The following is a 25,944-nucleotide window of genomic DNA, read 5'->3' as shown; positions in this document are numbered from 1 at the left end:
CCTCGTGCCCTATGCCCCCTGCCCCACACCCCATTCCCACCCCATACCCCTTACCCCATGCCCCCCAACACCCCATACCCAATACCCCACACCCCCACCCCACACCCACCCCACACCCCCACCCCATACGCCGTGCCCCATGCCCCCCATACCCCATATGCACACCCCGTGCCCCACACCCTGTGCCCCATTCCCACCCCATACCCCCTGCCCCATACCTCTTACCCCATGCCCCCCAACACCCCACACCCCCACCCCACACCCCGTGCCCCACACCCCGTGCCCCACACCCACCCCACACCCCATACCCCATACCCGTGCCCCACACCCACCCCACACCCCACACCCCATGCCCCACTCCCACCCCATACCCCTTACCCCATGCCCCCCAACACCCCACACCCCGTGCCCCACACCCCTTACCCCATACCCCATACCTGTGCCCCACACCCACCCCACACCCCCACCCCCTGCCCCACACCCCTTACCCCATACCCCCCAACACCCCATACCCCCACCCCAAACCCCATTCCCACCCCATACCCCATACCCACGTCCCGTGCCCCACACCCACCCCACACCCACCCCAGTCCCGCCCCATCCCGGTCTCTGCCCCGGGGCGGTGCCACCTTCACCCTCTTGTCCCCGCTGCCAAGATCCCAGCCCCATAACCCCGACCTTGGCCCCCTCCCCGGCCCTAAATGCGGGCCCTGAGTTTTCGGCGACCCCACAGGCTCCCGGCCATGGCGGCGGCGGCGGCGGCGACGTCTTTAGGGTCGGGGTCAAGGTCGGGGGCCGCTATGGGGTCAATGGGGTCTGGGGGCGGCCGCCCCCCGGTGCTGAGCGGGGGCTCCATGAACCCGGCCGTGCGGCGCGTGGAGTACGCCGTGCGCGGCCCCATTGTCACCCGCGCCCTACAACTGGAGCAGGAGCTGCGGCAGGTAGGGGACGACCCCCCCCCCAAAACCCCAAAGACCCCCCCCCGACCCTAAAACCCAAAGCCCTAAACCTTGGGGACCCCCCTAACCCAAATCTGGGATCCCCCCCAAAATCTGGGACCCCCAGCACCGGAGACCCTATAACCATCAGGACCCCCAGTTTGGGGTCTCCAGCCTATCCTAGGGACCCCCACCCCAAACCTTGGGGATCCCCTACCCCAAATCCGAGACCCCCTCCCCAAACTGGGACCCCCCTTCCCAAACTGGGACCCCCAGCACCAGGGACCCTATAACCATTGGGACTCTTGATTTGGGGTCTCCAGACTACACCCGGGACCCCCACCCCAAACTTTGGGGACCCCCCCTAAATCTTGGCGACCCCCCTACCCCAAATCCGGGACCCCCTCCCCAAATTTAGGACCCCCTCTCCAAACTGGGACTCCCAGTACCGGGGACCCTATAACCTTCGGGACCCCCAGTTTGGGGTCTCCAGCCCATGCCCAGGACCCCCCGACCCCCCCGACCCTAAAACCCAAGCCCCGAAATCTTGGGGACCCCCCTCCCCAAACTGGGACCCCCAGCACCGGGGACCCTATAACCATCGGGACCCCCAGTTTGGGGTCTCCAGCCCATGCCCAGACCCCCCCGACCCTAAAACCCAAAGCCCGAAATCTTGGGGGCGCCCCTACCCCAAATCCGGGACCCCTATCCCCAAACCGGGACCCCCAGCACCGGGGACCCTATAACCATCGGGACCCCCAGTTTGGGGTCTCCAGACCATGCCCAGGACCCCAAAGACCCCCAGACCCCCCCCCCGACCCTAAAACCCAAATCCCGAAATCTTGGGGACCCCCCTCCCCAAACCGGGACCCCCAGCACCGGTGACCCTATAACCATCGGGACCCCCAGTTTGGGGTCTCCAGCCCATGCCCAGACCCCCCCGACCCTAAAACCCAAAGCCCGAAATCTTGGGGGCGCCCCTACCCCAAATCCGGGACCCCTATCCCCAAACTGGGACTCCCAGCACCGGTGACCCTATAACCATCGGGACCCCCAGTTTGGGGTCTCCAGACCACACCAGGGACCCCCCCATGGTGGGGACCCCAAACCCTAAACCCCCTCCCCAAATCCGGGACCCCCTCCCAAAATCTGGGACCCTATCCCCAAAACTGGGACCCCCAGCACCAGTGACCCTATAACCATCGGGACCCCCAATTTGGGGTCTCCAGCCCATGCCCAGGACCCCCCGACCCTAAAACCCAAACCCCGAAATCTTGGGGGCGCCCCTACCCCAAATCCGGGACCCCTATCCCCAAATTTGGGACCCCCAGCACCGGGGACCCTATAACCATCGGGACCCCCAGTTTGGGGTCTCCAGCTCATGCCCAGACCCCAAAGACCCCCCCGACCCTAAAACCCAAACCCCCAAATCTTGGGGGTGCCCCTACCCCAAATCCGGGACCCCTATCCTCAAACTGGGACCCCCAGCACCGGGGACCCTATAGGCATTGGGACCCCCAGTTTGGGGTCTCCAACCCACACCCAGACCCCCCCCATGTTGGGGACCCCCACCCCTAAACCCCCTCCCCAAATCCAGGACCCCCTCCCCAAATTTAGGACCCCCTCCCCAAACTGGGACCCCCCCAGCACCGGGGACCCTATAACCATCGGGACCCCCAGTTTGGGGTCTCCAGCCCATGCCCAGGACCCCAAAGACCCCCAGACCCCCCCCCCGACCCTAAAACCCAAAGCCCGAAATCTTGGGGACGCCCCTACCCCAAATCTGGGACCCCCTCCCAAATCCGGGACCCCTATCCCCAAACTGGGACCCCCAGCACCGGTGACCCTATAACCATCGGGACCCCCAATTTGGGGTCTCCAGCCCACCCTATGGACCCCCAAGACCCCCCCCCAAATTTGGGGTCCCCCAAACCAGGGACCCCCCCCCATAAACCCCAGGGACCCCCCCAAAACCCCAAGACCCCCCCCAAAACCCCAAACCCCCCCCAAACCCTGCCCCCCCCCCACTGACCCCAAACCCCCAAACCCCAAACCTGGGACCCCCCCCCCCCAGATTTGGGACCCCCCCCCCCTCCCCCATGTCCCCCTCCTGTCCCTTGTCCCCCCCCCGCCCCCCCCCCCGTGTCCCCAGCTGGGCACTTTCCCAGTGCTCCCAGTGCCTCCCAGTACCTCCCAGTACCTCCCAGTTCCCCCCCCGCCCCCCCCCCAGTGGGCAGAGTCCGCCCGGGGCCGAAGTCCAAACTGGGGGGGGTGGGGGTGGGGACGGCCCCGGTGACCCCGTTACCGGTTGGTAACTGGTGGCCCCAGTTAGCCCAGTGTTACCAGTTAACCCAGTACGCCCGTGTCACCCTGTGCCCGTGTCCCCAGTTATCCCAGTAGCCCCGTAATGTCCCCATGTCCCCATGTCCCCAGTTATCCCAGTATCCCCAGTATCCCCATAATGTCCCCATGTCCCCAGTTATCCCAGTATCCCCATATCCCCATATAATGGTCCCACAATGTCCCCATAATGTCCCCATATCCCCATGTCCCCAGTTATCCCAGTAATCCCAGTATCCCCGTAATGTCCCCATAATGTCCCCATAACCCCATAATGTCCCCATAATGTCCCCCTGTCCCCAATATCCCCATATCCCCATATCCCCCTGTCCCCAGTTATCCCAGTTATCCCAGTATCCCCATATCTCCCTGTCCCCATATCTCCATATCCCCCTGTCCCCAGTTATCCCAGTATCCCCATAATGTCCCCATAATGTCCCCCTGTCCCCATAATATCCCCATATCCCCATGTCCCCAGTCATCCCAGTATCCCCATATCCCCTTATCCCCATATCCCCCTGTCCCCATAATGTCCCCCTGTCCCCAATATCCCCATATCCCCACGTCCCCATGTCCCCAGTTATCCCAGTTATCCCAGTATCCCCATATCCCCCTGTCCCCATATCCCCATGTCCCCCTGTCCCCATAATGTCCCCATAATGTCCCCATATCCCCATATCCCCATGTCCCCAGTTATCCCAGTAATCCCAGTATCCCTGTAATGTCCCCATAATGTCCCCATAACCCCATAATGTCCCCATAATGTCCCCATATCCCCAGTTGTCCCAGTATCCCCATATTCCCATGTCCCCAGTTATCCCAGTATCCCCCTGTCCCCATAGTGTCCCCATAATGTCCCCAGTTATCCCAGTATCCCCATAATGTCCCCATATCCCCATGTCCCCAGTTATCCCAGTATCCCCCTGTCCCCATAATGTCCCCATAATGTCCCCATATCCCCATATCCCCAGTTATCCCAGTATCCCTCTGTCCCCATGTCCCCAGTTATCCCAGTAATCCCAGTATCCCTGTAATGTCCCCATAATGTCCCCATAATGTCCCCATGTCCCCCTGTCCCCATGTCCCCAGTTATCCCAGTATCCCTATATCCCCATAACGTCCCCATAACATCCCCATAATGTCCCCATATCCCCAGTTATCCCAGTTATCCCAGTATCCCCATGTCCCCATATCCCCATAATGTCCCCATAATGTCCCCATAATGTCCCCATATCCCCAGTTACCCCAGTTATCCCAGTATCCCCGTCCCCATATCCCCATACCCCCATACCCCTCACCCCATGCCCTCCCACCCCCTGTACCCCCACCCCCATGACCCTTGACCCCATGACCCCATAACCCCATAACCCCCTGACCCCTGACCCCTGACCCCATAACCCCTGACCCCATAACCCCTGCCCCCTGACCCCGCAGGGTGTCCCCAAACCCTTCACGGAGGTGATCAAGGCCAACATCGGGGACGCGCACGCCATGGGGCAGAAACCCATCACCTTCCTGCGCCAGGTACGGGGCCCCAGTGTCCCCCAGTAACCCCCAGTAGCCCCCAGTACCCCCAGTGTCCCCCAGTATCCCCAGTATCCCCCAGCATCCCCAGCATCCCCCATTATCCCCCATTATCCCCCAGTATCCCCCAGTATTCTCAGTGTCTCCCAGTATCTTCCAGTGTCTCCCAGTGTCTCCCAGCATCTCCCAGTATCCCCCAGTGTCCCCAGTATCCCCCAGTATCCCCCAGTATCCCCAGTAACCCCCAGTGTCCCCCAGTGTCCCCCAGTATCCCCCAGTATCCCCAGTAACCCCCAGCATGCCCATTATCCCCCATTATTCCCCATTATCCTCCAGTATCCCCCAGTATCCCCAGTGTCCCCCAGTGTCCCCCAGTGTCCCCCAGTATCCTCCAGTGTCCCCCAGTATCCCCCAGTATCTCCCAGTGTCCCCCAGTAGCCCCCAGTAGCCCCCAGTATCCCCCAGTATCCCCAGTAAGCCCCAGCATGCCCATTATCCCCCATTATTCCCCATTATCCCCCAGTATCCCCCAGTATCCCCCGTGTCCCCCAGTATCCCCAGTGTCCCCCAGTATCCCCAGTGTCTCCCAGTATCCCCCAGTATCCCCAGTGTCCCCCAGTGTCCCCCAGTACCCCCAGTATCCCCCCATATCCCTCAGCATCTCCAAATATCCCCCAGTGTCCCCCAGTATCCCCAGTAACCCCCAGTATCCCCCAGTGTCCTCCAGTATCCCCAGTATCCCCCAGTATCCCCAGTAACCCCCAGCATGCCCATTATCCCCCATTATCCCCCAGTATTCCCCATTGTCTCCCAGCATCCCCCAGCATCCCCCAGTATCCCCAGTAGTGCCCCCAGTGTCTCCCAGTAGTGTCTCCCAGTGTCCCCCCAGTGTCCCCCATTATCCCCCAGTGTCCCAAAGTATCCCCCAGTGTCCCCCAGTATCCCCCAGTGTTCCCAGTGTCCCCCAGTATTCTCTGTATCCCCCAGAATCCCCTAGCATCTCCCAGTGTCCCCAGTGTCCCCCAGTATCCCCCAGTATCCCCAGTGTCCCCCAGTGTCCCCCAGTATCCCCAGTGTCCCCCAGTAACCCCCAGTACCCCCAGTATCCCCCAGCATCCCCAGTAAGCCCCAGCATGCCCATTATCCCCCATTATTCCCCATTATCCTCCAGTATCCCCCAGTGTCCCCCAGTATCCCCCAGTATCCCCTGCACCCCCCATTATCCCCCAGTATCCCCCAGTATCCCCCAGTGTCTCCCAGTAGTGTCTCCCAGTAACCCCAGTTCCCCCAGTACCCCAGTATCCCCAGTATCTCCCAGTACCCCCAGTGTCTCCCAGTATCCCCCAGCATCCCCCAGTGTCTCCCAGTAGTGCCCCCAGTGCCTCCCTGTACCCCCAGTGCCCCCAGTACCCCCAGTGTCTCCCAGTAGTGTCTCCCAGTGTCTCCCAGTAGTGCCCCCCAGCATCTCCCAGTGTCTCCCAGTGCCCCCCCAGTGTCTCCCAGTAGTGTCTCCCAGTAGTGCCCCCCATTCCCCCCAGTCCCCCCCAGTACCTCCCAGTTCCCCCCAGTACTCCCAGTATGGCAGGTGGCGGCGCTGTGCGTGTGCCCGGAGCTGCTGCAGCAGGACACCATCCCCAGTATCCCCCAGTGTCTCCCAGTAGTGCCCCCAGTGCCTCCCAGTGTCTCCCAGTAGTGTCTCCCAGTCCCCCCAGTCCCTCCCAGTGCCTCCCAGTACTCCCAGTTCCCCCAGGTGGCGGCGCTGTGCGTGTGCCCGGAGCTGCTGCAGCAGGACACCATCCCCAGTATCCCCCAGTGTCTCCCAGTAGTGCCCCCAGTGCCTCCCAGTGTCTCCCAGTAGTGTCTCCCAGTCCCCCCAGTCCCTCCCAGTGCCTCCCAGTACTCCCAGTTCCCCCAGGTGGCGGCGCTGTGCGTGTGCCCGGAGCTGCTGCAGCAGGACACCATCCCCAGTATCCCCCAGTGTCTCCCAGTAGTGCCCCCAGTGCCTCCCAGTGTCTCCCAGTAGTGTCTCCCAGTCCCCCCAGTCCCTCCCAGTGCCTCCCAGTACTCCCAGTTCCCCCAGGTGGCGGCGCTGTGCGTGTGCCCGGAGCTGCTGCAGCAGGACACCATCCCCAGTATCCCCCAGTGTCTCCCAGTAGTGCCCCCAGTGTCTCCCAGTGTCTCCCAGTAGTGTCTCCCAGTCCCCCCAGTATCTCCCAGTGCCTCCCAGTACTCCCAGTTCCCCCAGGTGGCGGCGCTGTGCGTGTGCCCGGAGCTGCTGCAGCAGGACACCATCCCCAGTATCCCCCAGTGTCTCCCAGTAGTGCCCCCAGTGCCTCCCAGTGTCTCCCAGTAGTGTCTCCCAGTCCCCCCAGTCCCTCCCAGTGCCTCCCAGTACTCCCAGTTCCCCCAGGTGGCGGCGCTGTGCGTGTGCCCGGAGCTGCTGCAGCAGGACACCATCCCCAGTATCCCCCAGTGTCTCCCAGTAGTGCCCCCAGTGCCTCCCAGTGTCTCCCAGTAGTGTCTCCCAGTCCCCCCAGTCCCTCCCAGTGCCTCCCAGTACTCCCAGTTCCCCCAGGTGGCGGCGCTGTGCGTGTGCCCGGAGCTGCTGCAGCAGGACACCATCCCCAGTATCCCCCAGTGTCTCCCAGTAGTGCCCCCAGTGTCTCCCAGTGTCTCCCAGTAGTGTCTCCCAGTCCCCCCAGTATCTCCCAGTGCCTCCCAGTACTCCCAGTTCCCCCAGGTGGCGGCGCTGTGCGTGTGCCCGGAGCTGCTGCAGCAGGACACCATCCCCAGTATCCCCCAGTGTCTCCCAGTAGTGCCCCCAGTGCCTCCCAGTGTCTCCCAGTAGTGTCTCCCAGTCCCCCCAGTCCCTCCCAGTGCCTCCCAGTACTCCCAGTTCCCCCAGGTGGCGGCGCTGTGCGTGTGCCCGGAGCTGCTGCAGCAGGACACCATCCCCAGTATCCCCCAGTGTCTCCCAGTAGTGTCTCCCAGTACCCCCAGTCCCCCCCAGCATCTCCCAGTTCCCCCAGTAGTGTCTCCCAGTGTCTCCCAGCGTCTCCCAGTGCCCCCCAGTGTCTCCCAGTGCACCCCAGTATCTCCCAGTTCCCCCAGTGTCTCCCAGTAGTGCCCCCCAGTCCCCCCAGTGCCCCCAAATGTCTCCCAGTAGTGCCTCCCAGTTCCCCTCAGTCCCTCCCAGTGCTTCCCAGTGCCCCCAGTATGCCCAGTTCCCCCAGGTGGCGGCGCTGTGCGTGTGCCCGGAGCTGCTGCAGCAGGACACCATCCCCAGTATCCCCCAGTGTCTCCCAGTAGTGTCTCCAAGTACCCCCAGTCCCCCCCAGTATCTCCCAGTTCCCCCAGTAGTGTCTCCCAGTGTCTCCCAGTATCTCCCAGTATCCCCCAGTGCCCCCAGTGCCCCCCAGTATCCCCAGTAGTGCCCCCAGTGTCTCCCAGTAGTGCCCCCCAGTCCCCCCAGTGCCCCCCAGTACCCCCAAATGTCTCCCAGTAGTGCCTCCCAGTTCCCCCCAGTGCCTCCCAGTGCCTCCCAGTTCCCCCAGTATGCCCAGTATGGCAGGTGGCGGCGCTGTGCGTGTGCCCGGAGCTGCTGCAGCAGGACACCATCCCCGAGGACGCCAAGGCCAGGGCACGGAGGCTGCTGGAAGCATGCGCCGGGCACAGCGCCGGTGGGGACAACGGGGACATGGGGACAATGGGGACAGGGGGACAATGGGGACAATGGGGACAATGGGGACAATGGGGATGATGGGGACATTGGGGACAGGGGGGGTCAATGGGGACAATGGGGTCAATGGGGGTGGTGGGGATGATGGGGACAGTGGGGACAGGGGGGACAATGGGGACAGTGGGGTCAATGGGGATAACGGGGTCAATGGGGACCATGGGGACCATGGGGACAATGGGGTCAATGGGGACATGGGGGGGACAATGGGGACGTGGGGGGGGTGGGGACAATGGGGATGATGGGGATAATGGGGACAGGTGGGTCAATGGGGTCAATGGGGACAATGGTGTCAGGGGGGACAATGGGGACAGGGGGACAGTGGGGTCAATGGGGATGATGGGGGTGGTGGGGACAATGGGGACAGTGGGGTCAATGGGGGTGGTGGGGACAATGGGGTCAATGGGGACATGGGGGGGATGGGGGAATAATGGGGGTGATGGGGACATGGGGACATGGGGGGACAATGGGGTCAATGGGGATGATGGGGTCAATGAGGACCATGGGGACAATGGGGACAGGGGGGGGACAACGGGGACAGTGGGGTCAATGGGATCAATGGGATCAATGGGGACAGTGGGGTCAATGGGGTCAGGGGGACAATGGGGACAATGGGGGACAACAGGGGCAATGGGAATGTGGGGGGGACAATGGGGACATGGGGACAATGGGGACAATGGGGACAGGGGGGATCAATGGGGATAATGGGGACAATGGGGACAATGGGGACAACAGGGACAATGCGGGTAGTGGGGTCAATGGGGACCATGGGGACAATGGGGACAATGGGTAAGTTGGGGGCAATGGGGACAGCGGGGACCATGGGGACAATGGGGACAACAGGGGCAATGGGAATGTGGGGGGGACAATGGGGACATGGGGGCAATGGGGACAATGGGGTCAGGGGGGATCAATGGGGATAATGGGGACAATGGGGACATGGGGGGGACAATGGGGACAGTGGGGACATGGGGGGGACAACGGGGACATGGGGGAACTGTGGGGGTGGTGGGGACAATGGGGACAATGGGGACGGGGGGATCTGGGGACAATGGGGACAATGGGGACAATGGGGACAACAGGGACAATGGGGGTGGTGGGGACAACGGGGACAGTGGGGACAGGGGGATTTGGGGACAATGGGGACGGGGCGACCATGGGGATGACGGGGACAGTGGGGATGGTGGTGACAATGGGGACAATGGGGGGGACACTGGGGACAACGGGGACAATGGGGGACCATGGGGACAGTGGGGGGACACTGGGAACAGTGGTGACAATGGGGGGACAATGGGGACCTTGGGGACCTCTGGGACAATCTGGGGACATTGGGGACACCTTGGGGACAATTTGGTGACCCCGGTGACATTGGGGACACCTTGGGGACAATTTGGGGACAATTTGGGGACCCCCCCAGGTTCCTACAGCGCCAGCCCCGGTATCGAGGCCATCCGGCAGGACGTGGCCCAGTTCCTGGAGCGCCGCGACGGTGTCCCCGCATGTCCCCAAAACATCTTCCTGGCCACCGGCGCCAGCGACGCCATCGTGGTGGGGACCTGTCCCCGTGTCCCCGTGTCCCCATGTCCCCATCCTGGTGTTCCTATCCCAATCCCGGTGTCCCCATCCCAGTCCCAGTGTCCCCAACCTAATCCCAGTGTCCCCAACCCTGTCCCAGTGTTCCCAGCCCCATCCCAGTGTTCCCAGCCCCATCCCAGTGTCCCCATCCCAGTCCCGGTGTCCCCAACCCATTCCCGGTGTCCCAGTCCCGGTGTCCCCAACCCCTTTCCAGTGTCCCCATCCCAGTCCCAGTGTCCCCAACCCCATCCCGGTGTCTCCAGCCCCATCCTGGTGTCCCCATCCCCATCCCAGTGTCCCCATCCCAGTGTCCCCAACCCCGTCCTAGTGTCCCCATCCCAGTCCCAGTGTCCCCATCCCAGTCCCGGTGTCCCCAACCCAGTCCCGGTGTCCCCAACCCAGTCCCAGTGTCCCCATCCCAGTCCCAGTGTCCCCATCCCAGTCCCGGTGTCCCCATCCCAGTGTCCCCAAACCAATCCCAGTGTCCCCATCCCAGTCCCGGTGTTCCCAGCCCCATCCCAGTGTCCCCATCCCAGTCCTGGTGTCCCCAACCCCAACCCGGTGTCCCCATCCCAGTCCCAGTGTCCCCATAACCCCATCCCGGTGTCCCCAACCCCATCCCAGTGTCCCCATCCCAGTCCCAGTGTCCCCAACCCTGTCGTAGTGTCCCCAACCCGGTCCCGGTGTCCCCAACCCTGTCCCAGTGTTCCCAGCCCCATCCCAGTGTCCCCATCCCAGTCCCAGTGTCCCCAACCCAGTCCCGGTGTCCCCAACCCCGTCCCAGTGTCCCCAACCCAATCCCAGTGTCCCCAACCCAGTCCCAGTGTCCCTATCCCAGTGTCCCCATCCCAGTCCCGGTGTCCCCATCCCAGTCCCAGTGTCCCCAACACAGTCCCGGTGTCCCCATCCCAGTGTCCTCAACCCAATCCCATTGTCCCCATCCCAGTCCCAGTGTCCCCAGCCCCATCCCAGTGTCCCCAACCCTGTCTCAGTGTCCCCATCCCAGTCCCAGTGTCCCCATCCCAGTGTCCTCAACCCAATCCCAGTGTCCCCATCCCAGTCCCGGTGTCCCCAGCCCCATCCCAGTGTCCCCATCCCAGTCCCGGTGTCCCCATCCCAGTGTCCCCAGCCCCGTCCCAGTGTCCCCATCACAGTGTCCCCATCCCAGTCCCAGTGTCCCAGTCCCGGTGTCCCCAACCCCTTCCCGGTGTCCCCATCCCAATGTCCCCAACACAATCCCAGTGTCCCCAGCCCCATCCCAGTGTCCCCAGCCCAGTCCCGGTGTCCCTATCCCAGTCCCAGTGTCCCCAACCCCATCCCGGTGTTCCCAGCCCCATCCCAGTGTCCCCAACCCCATCCCAGTGTCCCCATCCCAGTGTCCCCAACCCAGTCCCAGTGTCCCCAACCCTGTCCCAGTGTCCCCAACACAATCCCAGTGTCCCCATCCCAGTCCCAGTGTCCCCATCCCAGTCCCAGTGTCCCCAGCCCCATCCCGGTGTCCCCATCCCAGTGTCCCCATCCCAGTCCCAGTGTCCCCAACCCCATCCCAGTGTCCCCAACCTAATCCCAGTGTCCCCAACCCAGTCCCAGTGTCCCCAACCCAGTCCCGGTGACCCAGTCCCAGTGTCCCTGTCCCAGTCCCAGTGTCCCCAGCCCAGTCCCAGTGTCCCCAGCCCCATCCCAGTGTCCCCAACCCCATCCCGGTGTCCCCAACCCCATCCCGGTGTCCCCAACCCAGTCCTGGTGTCCCAGTCCTGGTGTCCTCAGCCCCATCCCGGTGTCCCCAACCCTGTCCCAGTGTCCCCAACCCAATCCCAGTGTCCCCAACCCAGTCCTGGTGTCCCCATACCAGTCCTGGTGTCCCAGTCCCAGTGTCCCCAACCCTGTCCCAGTGTTCCCAGCCCCATCCCAGTGTCCCCATCCCAGTCCCAGTGTCCCCATGTCCCCATCCCAGTGTCCCCAACCCAGTCCCAGTGTCCCTATCCCAGTGTCCCCAGCCCCATCGCAGTGTGTCCATCCCAGTCCCGGTGTCCCCATCCCATCCCCGTGTCCCCGTCCCCGTTCCCACGCCCGGCGGTGGCACGGCCACAAAGGTCCCTTTGTGCCACCCCTGGCACCGTCCCCTATGGGGGAGGGGACATTTAGGGGGGAGGAGGGGAGGGGACACAAACTTGGCTCCGGTGTCCCCAAGGCGCCCGCTGGCACCGCTGGCACGGACACGGTGTCCCCGCGGCGTCCCGGCCCTACAAATGTCCTTGTTCCCACGCTGTCACCTTAATGTCCCCGTAAAGTCCCCGAAATGTCCCCTAAATGTCCCCATAAAGTCCCCTAAATGTCCATTAATGTCCCATTAATGTCCCCTAAATGTCCCCATAATGTCCCCTTAATGTCCTCTCAATGTCCCTGTCCCCACAAAGTCCCCAGCCCCATAATGTCCCCACCCCACAGTGCCCCCGTCCCCACGCTGTCCCTGTCCCCTTGTCACCCCCATCCCTGTCCCCTTGCTGTCCCCTCACTGTCCCTGTCCCTTTTCTGTCCCCCTCCCCGTGTCACCCCACCCCCGTGTCCCCCTGTCCCTGTGTCACCCCCTCCCCATGTCCCCATGTCCCCATGTCCCCATGTCACCCCAACCCCATGCCACCCTGTCCCCATATCACCATGTCACCCCCTCCCAATGTCACCCTGTCCCCTTGCCACCCCCCCATGCCACCCCAACCCAACATCACCCCATGTCCCCATGCCACCCTGTCCCCATATCCCCATGTCCCCATGTCACCACGCCGCCCCCATCCCCATGTCCCCATGTCCCCATGTCTCCATGTCCCCATGTCCCCACACCGCCCCCTCCCCATGTCCCCATGTCCCCATATCACCCTGTCCCCATATCCCCATGTTCCCAACCCCATATCACTCCATTGCCATGCCACCCCAACCCCATATCCCAATGTCCCCGTGTCCCCATATCACCATGTCCCCATCCCACCCCAACCCTACATCACCCCAACCCCGTGTCCCCATGTCCCCATGTCACCCCAACCCCATGCCACCATGTCCCCATATCCCCATGTCACCCCATCCCTCTGTCACCCCAACCCCATATCCCCATGTCCCCATGTCCCCATATCACCATGTCCCCATTTCCCCATATCACCATGTCCCCATGTCACCCCAACCCTACATCACCCCAACCCCATGTCCCCATATCCCAATGTCCCCATATCCCCACGCCACCCCCTCCCCATGCCACCATGTCCCCATGTCACCCCATCCCTCTGTCACCCCATCCCCATATCCCCATGTCCCCATGTCCCCATATCACCCTGTCCCCATCCCACCCCAACCCCACGTCTCCCCAACCCCACACCACCTTGTCCCCATATCACCATGTCCCCATGTCACCCCAACCCCATATCCTCATGTCCCCATGTCCCCATATCCCCACGCCACCCCCTCCCCATATCCCCATGTCCCCATGTCCCCATATCACCCTGTCCCATATCACCATGTCCCCATGTCACCCCAACGCCATGTCCCCATGTCCCCACGCCACACCCCCTCCCCATGTCCCCATGTCCCCATGTCCCCATGTCCCCACGTCCCCATCCCACCCCAACCCCATATCACCCCAACCCCATGCCACCCCATCCCCAAATCCCCATGTCCCCATCCCACCCCAACCCTACATCACCCCAACCCCATGTCACCCCATGCCCATGTCCCCATGTCCCCATGTCCCCATGTCCCCATGTCCCCATGTCCCCAAGTCATCCCCTCCCAATGTCACCCCAACCTCACACCACTCCAACCCCATGCCACCCCTTCCCCATATCACCATGTCACCACGTCCCCATGTCCCCATGTCCCCATGTCACCCCAACCCAACATCACTCCCTCCCCATGCCACCATGTCCCCATATCACCTGTCCCCATATCCTCATGTCCCCATGTCCCCACGCCACCCCCTCCCCATGCCACCACCTCCCCATGCCACCATGTCTCCATATCCCCAACCCCATATCCCCATGTCCCCATCCCACCCCAACCCCATGCCACCCCAACCCTACATCACCCCCTCCCCATGCCACCATGTCCCCACATCACCCTGTCCCCATATCCCCATGTCCCCATATCCCCATATCCCCATGTCCCCATATCCCCATATCCCCATGTCCCCATATCCCCATGTCCCCATATCCCCATGTCCCCATGTCCCCATATCCCCCTGTCCCCATATCCCCATGTCCCCACGCCACCACCTCCCCATATCACCTGTCCCCATGTCCCCATATCCCCATATCCCCATACCCCCATATCCCCAACCCCACACCCCTTGCCCCCCTCCCAGAGCATCCTGAAGCTGCTGGTTTACGGCGAGGGCTCGGAGCGCTCGGGGGTGCTGATACCGGTGCCCCAGTACCCGCTCTACTCGGCGGCACTGGCGGAACTGGGAGCGGTGCAGCTGGGTTACCTGCTGGCCGAGGAGCGCGCCTGGGCCCTGGACATCGCCGAATTGCGCCGGGTGCTGGCCGAGGGGAGGGGGCGCTGCCGGCCCCGCGCCCTCTGCGTCATCAACCCCGGAAACCCAACCGGTACGGGGACACCGCCACCAAGGGTACTGGGGGCACTGGGAGTAGTGTGGGAACTGCGTGGGGTGGGGGTAGTGGGGTCGTACTGGAAGACCTTGGGTCGTACTGGGAGACCTTGGGTCATACTGGGAGATCTGGGGTCATAGTGGGGGTACTGAAGTCATATTGGGGGTACTGGGGTCATACTGGGGGCACTGGGATCATACTGGGGACAATGGGGTCATACTGGGAGTAACCCTACGGGTATGGCACTACCGTGGGCACCGAGGACACTGCGTGGGGTGGGGGTAGCGGGGTCATACTGGGGGTCCTGGGATGGTACTGGGGGCACTGGGGTCAGATTGGGAGACCTGGTGTCATACTGGGGGCACTGGAGTCATACTGGGAGTGCTGGGGTCATATTGGGGACAATGGGGTTGGACTGGGAGCAACCCTACAGGGATGGCACTACCGTGGGCACTGCGTGGGGTGGGGGTACTGGGGTGGTACTGGGGGTCCTGGGGTTGTACTGGAAGACCTGGGGTCATACTGGGGGTCCTGGGGTCATAGTGGGAGACCTGGGGTCAGATTGGGAGTGCTGGGATTGGACTGGGGACACTGGGGTCATACTGGGAGCAACTCTACCGGTATGGCACCGCCATGGGCCCTGCAGGCACTGCGTGGGGTGGGGGTACTGGGGCTGTACTGGGGGTCCTGTGGTCATAGTGGGGGCACTGGAGTCATATTGGGGGTCCTGGGGTCATACTGGGGGCACTGGGGTCATACTGGGGACAATAGGGTTGGACTGGGGACAATGGGGTTGGACTGGGAGCAATCCCACCGGTATGGTGCTACCACGGACACCGTGGGCATTGCATGGGGTGGGGGTACTGGGGCTGTACTGGGGGTCCTGGGGTCATAGTGGGGGCACTGGGGTCATACTGGGAGCCCTGGGGTCGGATTGGGAGTGCTGGGGTCATACTGGGGGCACTGGGGTCATACTGGGGACAATGGGGTTGGACTGGGAGCAACCCTACCAGTATGGTGCTACCATGGGCACTGCAGGCACTGCGTGGGGTGGGGGTACTGGGGCTGTACTGGGGGTCCTGGTGTCATAGTGGGGGCACTGGGGTCATAGCGGGGGCACTGGAGTCATACTGGGAGGCCTGGGGTCATATTGGGGGCACTGGGGTTGGACTGGGAGCAACCCTACAGGTATGGCACTACCGTGGGCACTGCGTGGGGTGGGGGTACCAGGGTTGTACTGGGGGTCCTGGGATTGTACTGGGGGCACTGGGGTCATAGTGGGAGACCTGGGGTCGGATTGGGAGTGCTGGGGTCATACTGGGGACAATGGGGTTATACTGGGGACAATGGGGTTGGTATGGCGCTGGTCCTGAGACCCAAATGCCTTACTGGGCTCCCCAACACCCTACCAGTACTGGGCCCCCAGTACCCTACTGGTCCTGAGACCCAAATGCCTTACTGGGACCCCAACACCCTACTGGGACTGGGCCCCCAGTGCCCTACTGGTAATGGGACCCCAATATCCTACTGGGACTGGGCTCCCCAACACCCTACCAGCACTGGGCACCCCAGTGCCCTACTGGTCCTGGGACCCAAATGCCTTACTGGGACCCCAGTGCCCTACCAGAATTGGGCACCCCAGTGCCCTACTGGTAATGTGACCCCAATATCCTACTGGGATTGGGCTCCCCAACACCCTACCAGTACTGGGCACCCCAGTGCCCTACTGGTCCCGGGACCCAAATGCCTTACTGAGACTCCAGCACCCTACCAGTACTGGGCCCCCAGTGCCCTACTGGTAATGGGACCCCAATATCCTACTGGGATTGGGCTCCCCAACACCCTACCAGTACTGGGCCCCAGTGCCCTACTGGTCCCGGGACCCAAATGCCTTACTGGGACCCCAACACCCTACCAGTACTGGGCCCCAGTGCCCTACTGGTCCTGAGACCCCAACATCCTACCAGTACTGGGCCCCCAGTCCCCTACTGGTCCTGAGACCCAAATGCCTTACTGGGACCCCAGCGCCCTACCAGTACTGGGCCCCAGTGCCCTACTGGTCCCGGGACCCAAATGCCTTACTGGGACCCCAGTGCCCTACCAGAATTGGGCACCCCAGTGCCCTAATAGCACCAGTCCCCCCAGCACCTTACTGGTCCCAGTACCCCCACGTCACCGGTGCCCCCCCCCCACCCCGTGCCCCCCCTTTAGGGCAGGTGCAGAGCCGCGAGGACATCGAGGCCGTCATCAAATTCGCCTACGAGGAGCGCCTCTTCCTTTTGGCTGACGAGGTGAGTTATGGGGACCTATAACCGCGTCCCACCCCAAAACCCCCAAAAAACCCAAAACCCCCCAAAACAAAACAAAACAAAAAAAAAAAAAAACAAAAAAAAACAAAAAAAAAAACAAAAAAAACCCCAAAAAAACCCAAAACCCGCGTCGCACCTCAGGTCTACCAAGACAACGTCTACCGCGTCCCACCCCAAAACCCCAACCCCCCCCCCAAAAAACAACAAAAACCCAAAAAAAACCAAAAAAAAACAAAAAAAAAACCAAAAAAAACCCCAAACCCGCGTCGCACCTCAGGTCTACCAAGACAACGTCTACCGCGTCCCACCCCAAAACCCCAACCCCCCCCCAAAAAAACCCCCAAAAACCCCAAAAAAAAAACAAAAAAAAACAAAAAAAAAACCCAAAAAAACAAAACCCGCGTCGCACCTCAGGTCTACCAAGACAACGTCTACCGCGTCCCACCCCAAAACCCCAAAATCCCCCCAAAAAACAACAAAAACCCAAAAAAAAAACCAAAAAAAACCAAAAAAAAACAAAAAAAAACCCCAAAAAAAACAAAAACCCCCCAAAAAACCCAAAACCCGCGTCGCACCTCAGGTCTACCAAGACAACGTCTACGCCGAGGGCGCCGCCTTCCACTCCTTCAAGAAGGTTTTGGCCCAATTGGGGCCGCCCTACACCGACACCGTGGAGCTCGCCTCCTTCCACTCCATCTCCAAGGGCTTCGCCGGAGAGTGGGTGGCGCCGGGGCAGGGTGGGGGGCACCCATGGGTGCTGGGGTTTAGGGTGCCGGGGTGAGGAAGGGGAGTATGGGGTGGGAATGGGGGTGGTGTGGTACTATGGGTGGTGTGGGGTGGGGATGTGGTGGTCCCATGGGGTGGGAATAGGGACATCGTGGCCCCATGGGTGCTGTGGGGTGGGGTGGGGATGTGGTGGTCCCATGGGTGCTATGGGGTGGGGAGGTGGTGGATCATGGGGTGGGAATGGGGACGTCATGGTCCTATGGGTACTATGGGGTGGAGATGGGGATGTGGTGGCCCCATGGGTGCTATGGGGTGGGGTGGGGATGTGGTGGAGCATGGGGTGGGAATAGGGACACTGTGGCCCTATGGATACTATGGGGTGGGGATGGGAATGTGGTGGCCCCGTGGTCCCTATGGGGTGGGGTGGGGATGCGGTGGTCCATGGGGTGGGATTTAGGGACAGGGCGGCCCTATGGGTATTATGGGGTGGGAATTGGGATGTGGTGGCCCTATGGGTGTTGTGGGGTTGGGTGGGGATGTGGTGGATCATGGGGTGGGATATAGGGACAGGGCGGCCCTATGGATACTATGGGGTGGAAATGGGGATGTGGTGGCCCCATGGGTGCTGTGGGGTGGTGGCCCCATGGATCCTATGGGGTGGGAATAGGGATGTGGTGGGTCGTGGGGTGGGAATAGGGACACTGTGGCCCCATGGATCCTATGGGGTGGCGGTGGGAATGTGCTGGCCCCATGGTCCCTATGGGGTGGGGTGGGGATGCGGTGGTCCATGGGGTGGGATTTAGGGACAGGGCGACCCTATGGGTGCTATGGGGTGGGAATGGGGATGTGGTGGCCCCATGGGTGCTATGGGGTGGGGATGTGATGGCCCCATGGGTGCTATGGGGTGGGGATGTGGTGCTCCATGGGGTGGGATATAGGGACAGGGCGACCCTATGGGTACTATGGGGTGGGAATGGGGATGTGGTGGCCCCATGGGGTGGGATATAGGGACAGGGCAGCCCTATGGATACTATGGGGTGGGAATGGGGATGTGGTGGCCCCATGGGTGCTATGGGGTGGGAATTGGGATGTGGTGGCCCTATGGGTGCTATGGGGTGGGGTGGGGATGTGGTGGCCCCATGGGGTGGGATATGGGGACACGGCGACCCTACGGATCCTACGGTGCAGGTGCGGGTTCCGGGGCGGCTACGTGGAGGTGGTGAACATGGACCCCGAGGTGCAGCAGCAACTGGCCAAACTGGTGTCGGTGCGGCTCTGCCCCCCAGTGGCCGGGCAGATCATACTGGACGCCATCGTCAACCCCCCCCAGCCCGGGGAGCCCTCCTACGAGAGATTCATGGCGGTGGGTATGGGGTGGGGGCGGTGGGGTGGGGTGGGGTGGGATTGGGGTGGGATGGGATGGGGATAGGGATTGGGATCAGATGGGATGGGGATGGGATGGGATGGGATTAGGGATGGGATTGGGGATGGGATTTGGATTTGGATTGGGATTGGGATGGGGATGGGATTGGGACAGGGATTGGGGTGGGATGGGATGGGATCGGATGTGATGGGGATTGGGATGGGATGGGATGGGATGGGATGGGATGGGATGGGATGGGATGGGATGGGATGGGATGGGGATTGGGATTGGGGATGGGATTGGGATAGGGATTGGGGTGGGATTGGGATTCGGATGGGGATGGGATGGGGATTTGGATTGGGAATGGGATGGGGTTGGGATTTGGATTTGGATTGGGATGGGGATGGGATTGGGGATGGAATTGGGGATGGGATTTGGATTGGGATTGGGATGGGATGGGGATGGGTTGGAATGGGGATGGGATGGAATTGGGATGGGATGGGATTGGGAGTGGGAATGGGATGGGATTGGGATTGGATTGGGATGGGATTGGGGATGGGATTGGGATGGGGATGGGATGGGATTGGGATGGGATTGGGAATGGGATGGGATGGGATTGGGATTGGGATGGGGATATGGGATGGGGATGGGATGGGCTGGGGATTAGATGGGATGGGGTTGGGATGGGATTGGGAATGGGATGGAATGGGATGGGCTGGGATGGGATGGGGATATGGGATGGGATTAGGGATGGGATTGGGATTGGATGGAGATGTGATGGGGATGGGATTGGGTTGGGATTTGGATTTGGATTGGGATTGGGATGGGATGGAATTGGGATGGGATGGGATTGGGATTTGGGATGGGATGGGGATATGGGATGGGATTAGGATTGGGATTAGGGATGGGATGGGATTGGGATTTGGGATGGGATGGGATGGGGATATGGGATGGGATTAGGATTGGGATTAGGGATGGGATGGGATTGGAATTGGGATTGGATGGGGATGGGATTGGAATTTGGAATGGGATTGGGATTTAGGATGGAATGGGATGGATGGGGATATGGGATGGGATTAGGATTGGGATTAGGGATGGGATGGGCTGGGGATATGGGATGGGCTGGGGATGCGATGGGATTGGGAATTGGATGGGATTGGGATTGGGATTGGGATTGGGATTGGGATTGGGATTGGGATTGGGATTGGGAATGGGAACGGGAATGGGATGGGATTGGGATGGGGATATGGGATGGGAATGGAGCAAAGAAGATGGGAACGGGGCACATGGGGCAGGGATGGGTTACATGGGGTGAGATATAGGGCCACATGGGGTGAGCCCAACCCCGCTGTGCCCCCATTTCCCCCATATCCCCATTTCCCCCATAATTTCCCCTATATCCCCCCCCCAGGAGAAGCAGGCGGTGCTGAGCGCCCTGGCCCAGAAGGCGAAGCTGACCCAGGAAATTTTCAACCGCACCCCCGGGATCCGCTGCAACCCCGTACAGGGCGCCATGTACGCCTTCCCCCGTATCGACCTGCCCCCCCGCGCCCTACAAGCGGCCCAGGTAACCCCCTTGGGTCACCCTAAAGAGTATGGGGTCAACCAAAAGTCGGGGTCGCCCATAGGGTCGGTGTGGTTTCCCCCGGGGGCGTAGGGGTCACCCTAAAGAGTATGGGGTCAACCAAAAGTCGGGGTGACCCATAGGGTCGGTGTGGTTCCCCCTCGGGTGTAGGGGTCACCCTAAAGAGTATGGGGTCAACCAAAAGTCGGGGTGACCTATGGGGTCGGTGTGGTTCCCGCCAGGGTGTAGGGGTCACCCTAAAGAGTATGGGGTCAACCAAAAGTCGGGGTCACCCATAGGGTCGGTGTGGTTCCCCCCGGGGTGTAGGGGTCACCCTAAAGAGTATGGGGTCAACCAAAAGTCGGGGTCACCTTTGGGGTCGGTGTGGTTCCCCCCGGGGTGTAGGGGTCACCCTAAAGAGTATGGGGTCAACCAAAAGTCGGGGTCGCCTATAGGGTCGGTGTGGTTCCCCCCGGGGTGTAGGGGTCACCCTAAAGAGTATGGGGTCAACCAAAAGTCGGGGTCGCCTATGGGGTCGGTGTGGTTCCCCCCGGGGTGTAGGGGTCACCCTAAAGAGTATGGGGTCAACCAAAATCGTGGTGGCCTATAGGGTCGGTGTGGTTCCCCCCGAGGTGTAGGGGTCACCCTAAAGAGTATGGGGTCAACCAAAAGTCGGGGTCGCCTATGGGGTCGGTGTGGTTCCCCCCGGGGTGTAAGGGTCACCCTAAAGAGTATGGGGTCAACCAAAAGTCGGGGTGACCTATAGGGTCGGTGTGGTTCCCCCCGGGGTGTAGGGGTCACCCTAAAGAGTATGGGGTCAACCAGAAGTCGGGGTCACCTATGGGGTCGGTGTGGTTCCCCCCGGGGTGTAGGGGTCACCCTAAAGAGTATGGGGTCAACCAGAAGTCGGGGTCACCTATGGGGTCGGTGTGGTTCCCCCCGGGGTGTAGGGGTCACCCTAAAGAGTATGGGGTCAACCAAAAGTCGGGGTCACCTATGGGGTTGGTGTGGTTCCCCCCGGGGTGTAGGGGTCACCCTAAAGAGTATGGGGTCAACCAAAAGTCGGGGTGAGCTATAGGGTCGGTGTGGTTCCCCCCGGGGTGTAGGGGTCACCCTAAAGAGTATGGGGTCAACCAAAAGTCGGGGTGGCCTATAGGGTCGGTGTGGTTCCCCTAATCCCGTAGGCGCAGGGGCAAGCCCCCGATATGTTCTTCTGCATGAGGCTGCTGGAGGAGACCGGGATCTGCGTGGTGCCCGGCTCCGGGTTCGGGCAGAAAGAGGGAACCTTCCACTTTAGGTAATGGGGTGGGGTTTGGGGTGGGATTAGGGGTGGGGTGGGGTGGGATTAGGGTGGGATGGGATTGGGGATAGGGATGGGATTGGGATTAGGGATGGAGATGGGTTGGGATTAGGGGTGGGATTGAGGATGGGATTGGGGTGGGATTAGGGGTGGGGGTGGGGTGGGATTGGGGGTGGGATTAGGGGAGGGATTGGGGTGGGATTAGGGTGGGATTGGGGATGGGGATGGGATGGGATGGGATTAGGGATGGGATGGGATTAGGAGTGGGATTGGGGTGGGATTGGGATGGGATGGGATAGGCGCATTGGGTTAGGATGGGATTAGGGATGGGGATGGGATAGGGATGGGATTAGGGGTGGGATTGGGGATGAGATGGGGATGGGATGGGATTAGGGATGGGATGGGGATGGGCACATTGGGATAGGATGGGATTAGGGGTGGGATTGGGGTGGGATTGGGGTGGGATTAGGGGTGGGATTGGGGTGGGATTAGGGTGGGATTAGGGATGGGGATGGGGTGGGGTGGGATTGGGGTTGGTATGGGATTAGGGTGGGATTGGGGTGGGATTAGGGGTGGGATGGGATTAGGGGAGGGGGTGGGGTGGGATTAGGGGTGGGATTGGGGATGGGATTGGGGTGGGATTGGGGTGGGATTAGGGGTGGGGGTGGGGTGGGACTAGGGTGGGATTAGGGGAGGGGGTGGGGTGGGATTAGGGGAGAAGGTGGGGTGGGGTGGGATTAGGGATGGGATGGGATTAGGGGAGGGGTGGTGTGGGATTAGGGGTGGGATTAGGGGTGGGGTGGGGTGGGATTAGGGATGGGATGGGATGGATTGGGATTAGGGGCGGGATTGGGGATGGGATGGGGATGGGTACATTGGGTTAGGATGGGATTAGGGATGGAGATGGGGATGGGATTGGGGTTGGGATGGGGATGGGATGGGATGAGATGGGGATTGGGATGGGATTAGGGGTGGGATTAGGGGTGGGATGGGATGGGATGGGGATGGGATTGGGATGGGATTGGGGATGGGATGGGGATGGGATGGGATTGGGGTTGGGATGGGGATGGGATTAGGGGTGGGATTGGGGATGGGATTGGGGTGGGATTGGGGATGGGATGGGATGGGGATGGGATTGGGGAAGGAATGGGATTAGTGGTGGGATTGGGGATGGGATTGGGATGGACACATTGGGATGGGATGGGATTAGGGATTTGGATGGTGATAGGGATGGAATGGGGATGGGATGGGATGGGATTGAGAATTGGTGTTGGAATGGGATTGGGGATGGGATTAGGGATTGGGGATGGGATTAGGGATGGGACTGGGGATAGGAATTGGGGATAGGAATTGGGGATAGGAATTGGGGATTGGGATTGGAATGGGATGGGGATGGGCACATTGGGATGAGGATGGGATTAGGGATGGGGATGGGAATTGGGATTGGAATGGGATGGGAATGGGGATGGGATTAGGGATCCCAACACCATCTGGGGACCACGAGAATCCCCATAATAGGGCTGGGGGCACAATATGGGGTTTCTGGGGGGGTCCCTAATCCCTTTATGTCCCCCCCCCAGGATGACCATCCTGCCCCCCGCCGACAAGCTGCAGGTCCTGCTGCAGAAGCTCAGCGCCTTCTACACCAAGTTCGTTAAGGAGTTCTCCTAACGAGACCCCAAATCCATCCCCCCCACCCCAAAAAAAAATCCCATCCAACCCCCTGCAGGGCCCTGCGTGGGGCGCTCCCGGGCTCGTTTTTGGGGGTTCGGGGGGGCGGATGTTGGATTTCCCCTAAATATATCCCCTAAATAAAGCAGCAGCAGCAGCCACGTGGCCGTGGGGGTCCCATGTCTATGGGGTGTCTATGGGGTGTCTATGGGGTGCCCCATGTCCCCATGGTGTCCACATCCCCATGGGGTCCATGTTTATGGGGTGCCCCATGTCCCCATGGTGTCCCATTGTCCCCATGGTGTCCCTTTTCTATGGGGTGCCCCATATCCATATGGGGTCCATGTCCCCATGGTGTCCCATGTCCCCATGGTGTCCATGTCTATGGGGTGCCCCATGGGGTGCCCCTTGTCCCCATGGGGTGCCCCATGTCCCCATGGTGTCCCATCATCCCCATTATGTCCCTTGTCTATGGGGCGCCCCATATCCATATGGTGCCCCACGTCCCCATGGTGTCCATGTCTATGGGGTGCCCCATGTCCTCGTGGTGTTCCATTGTCCCCATTGTGTCCTTTTTCTATGGGGTGCCCCATATCCATATGGGGTCCACGTCCCCATGGTGTCCACATCTATGGGGTGCCCCATATCCTCGTGGTGTACCCTCATCCCTGTTGTGTCCCTTGTCTATGGGGTGCCCCATATCCCCATGGTGCCCCAAGTCCCATCGCACCCCATGTCCCCGTTACGTCCCCCACCCCATTATGCCCCACGTCCCCCTGGTGCTCCATGTCCCTGTGGCATCCCACGTCCTCGTGGTGTCCCCACGGTGGCCAGGGCCACCCCACGTCCCCACCCCACAGCAGGGGGATGGCATTTATAGGGCAGGTCCCCGAGCACCCCGGGGTGACACGGGTGGCACCTCATGGGCACCATTACCTGCCCCACTGACGTCCCTATTAACTGCCCCATTAATAGCCCCATTACCTGCCCTATTAATACCCAAATTACCCATCCCATTAATAATCCTTTTACCTGCCCCATTACCCACCCCATTACCCACCCCATTACCCGCCACGCGCCCACCCCGTCACCAGGCCAACCCGAACTGGGGGGTGGCAACCCATCCCATATCCCTAATCCCAACCCTAATCCCATCCCATATCCCCATCCCTAATCCCATCCCCATCCCAAATCCCTAATTCCAACCCTAATCCCATCCCCATCCCATCCTATCCCCAATCCCATTCCCATCCCAATCCTCATCCCATCCCCATATCCCTAATCCTATCCCCATCCCATATCCCTAATCCCATATCCCTAATCCCCTCCCATATCCCTAATCCCATCCCCATATCCCTAATCCCATCCCATATCCTTAATCCCATCCCCATCCCCATATCCCTAATCCATAATCCCATCCCATCCCCATCCCATATCCCTAATCCCATCCCATCCCCATATCCCTAATCCCATCCCCATCCCAAATCCCATCCCAGTCCCTAATCCCATCCCATATCCTTAATCCCTAATCCCATCCCCTTCCTATATCCGTAATCCCATCCCCAATCCCTAATCCCATCCTAGTCCCATCCCATATCCCTAATCCCATCCCATCCCTAATCCCATATCCCATTCCGTCCCCATCCCATATTCCTAATCCCATATCCCTAATCCCATCCCATCCCCACCCCATATCCCTAATCCCATATCCTAATCCCATTCCCATCCCAAATCCCATCCCATATCCCTAATATAATCCCCATCCCTAATCCCATATCCCTAATCCCATCCCATATCCCTAATCCCATTCCATCCCCATCCCCATATCCCTAATCCCATTCCCATCCCATATCCCCAATCCCATATCCCCAATCCCATCCCATATCCCCATTCCATATCCCATTCTATCCCCATCCCCATCCCTAATCCCATCCCCAATCTCATATTCCCATCCCCTATCCCGAATCCCATCCCATATCCCTAATCCCACCCCAAAGCACTTTAGGGTCCCGCAGTCCCTCTCAGCCCTTTATTTCTCTTCCCCTCACCCCGTTGGGCGAGGACACCCACAGGTGCCCCCCGGCGCTGCCCCCACACCCCGAAAACAGCCAAGACCCCACAGGCCACCCCCGGGGACCCCCGGGGAGGGGGATTCGTCATTTTGGGGTCCCCATTGGGGTGCTCACTGGTGGTGACCCCATTTGGGGTCTGCGTGGCCCCACAATCAGAAGCACCCGAGGTAATTGCGGTGTAATTATGGGGTGGGGGGAACAGGAGCCGCGGGAGAGGATTTATTTTTAAAAAAT

At 61.1% G+C, this 25,944-nt stretch overlaps 2 protein-coding genes across 6 annotated transcripts in view; both read left to right on the top strand.

Moving 5' to 3' along the window:
- The window catches only part of GPT (glutamic--pyruvic transaminase), a 49,963-nt gene that overhangs the window by 6,151 nt on the left and 17,868 nt on the right, over positions 1-25,944 (top strand). For 3 of the 5 annotated variants that reach the window (XM_068668680.1, XM_068668684.1, XM_068668683.1), the window contains exons 2-12: positions 734-941; positions 4,713-4,802; positions 8,374-8,482; positions 9,956-10,086; positions 14,459-14,702; positions 16,917-16,996; positions 17,595-17,731; positions 18,929-19,103; positions 20,515-20,670; positions 21,852-21,964; positions 23,548-23,795. In XM_068668680.1, coding sequence (XP_068524781.1) covers positions 744-941; positions 4,713-4,802; positions 8,374-8,482; positions 9,956-10,086; positions 14,459-14,702; positions 16,917-16,996; positions 17,595-17,731; positions 18,929-19,103; positions 20,515-20,670; positions 21,852-21,964; positions 23,548-23,638 — 1,524 coding nt within the window. In that variant the 5' untranslated portion in view covers positions 734-743 and the 3' untranslated portion in view covers positions 23,639-23,795. Of the gene's footprint in view, positions 1-733; positions 942-4,712; positions 4,803-8,373; positions 8,483-9,955; positions 10,087-14,458; positions 14,703-16,916; positions 16,997-17,594; positions 17,732-18,928; positions 19,108-20,514; positions 20,671-21,851; positions 21,965-23,547; positions 23,796-25,944 lie in introns of those variants that run through there. The other 2 variants (XM_068668681.1, XM_068668682.1) reach the window with 2 other exon arrangements.
- Positions 5,288-8,210, top strand: LOC137849193 (uncharacterized). Its single transcript, XM_068668691.1, has 3 exons — positions 5,288-5,537; positions 6,201-6,317; positions 6,553-8,210. The coding sequence occupies exons 1-3, from the start codon at positions 5,288-5,290 to the stop codon at positions 8,109-8,111; spliced, it is 1,926 nt and encodes a 641-aa protein (XP_068524792.1). The 3' UTR covers positions 8,112-8,210.

The sequence above is a fragment of the Anas acuta genome, unplaced genomic scaffold (assembly GCF_963932015.1).
Source record: "Anas acuta unplaced genomic scaffold, bAnaAcu1.1 SCAFFOLD_252, whole genome shotgun sequence".
NCBI lineage: Eukaryota > Metazoa > Chordata > Aves > Anseriformes > Anatidae > Anas > Anas acuta.
This window is presented reverse-complemented; position numbering and strand designations above follow the sequence as displayed.

Coding starts and splice junctions, on each gene's coding strand:
- LOC137849193 (XM_068668691.1), top strand. CDS start 5,288: ATGCCCATTATCCCCCATTATTCCCCATTATCCCCCAGTATCCCCCAG. Junction 5,538..6,200: donor AGTGTCCTCCAGTATCCCCA/GTATCCCCCAGT, acceptor CTGTACCCCCAG/TGCCCCCAGTACCCCCAGTG. Junction 6,318..6,552: donor TCTCCCAGTAGTGTCTCCCA/GTAGTGCCCCCC, acceptor CAGTTCCCCCAG/GTGGCGGCGCTGTGCGTGTG.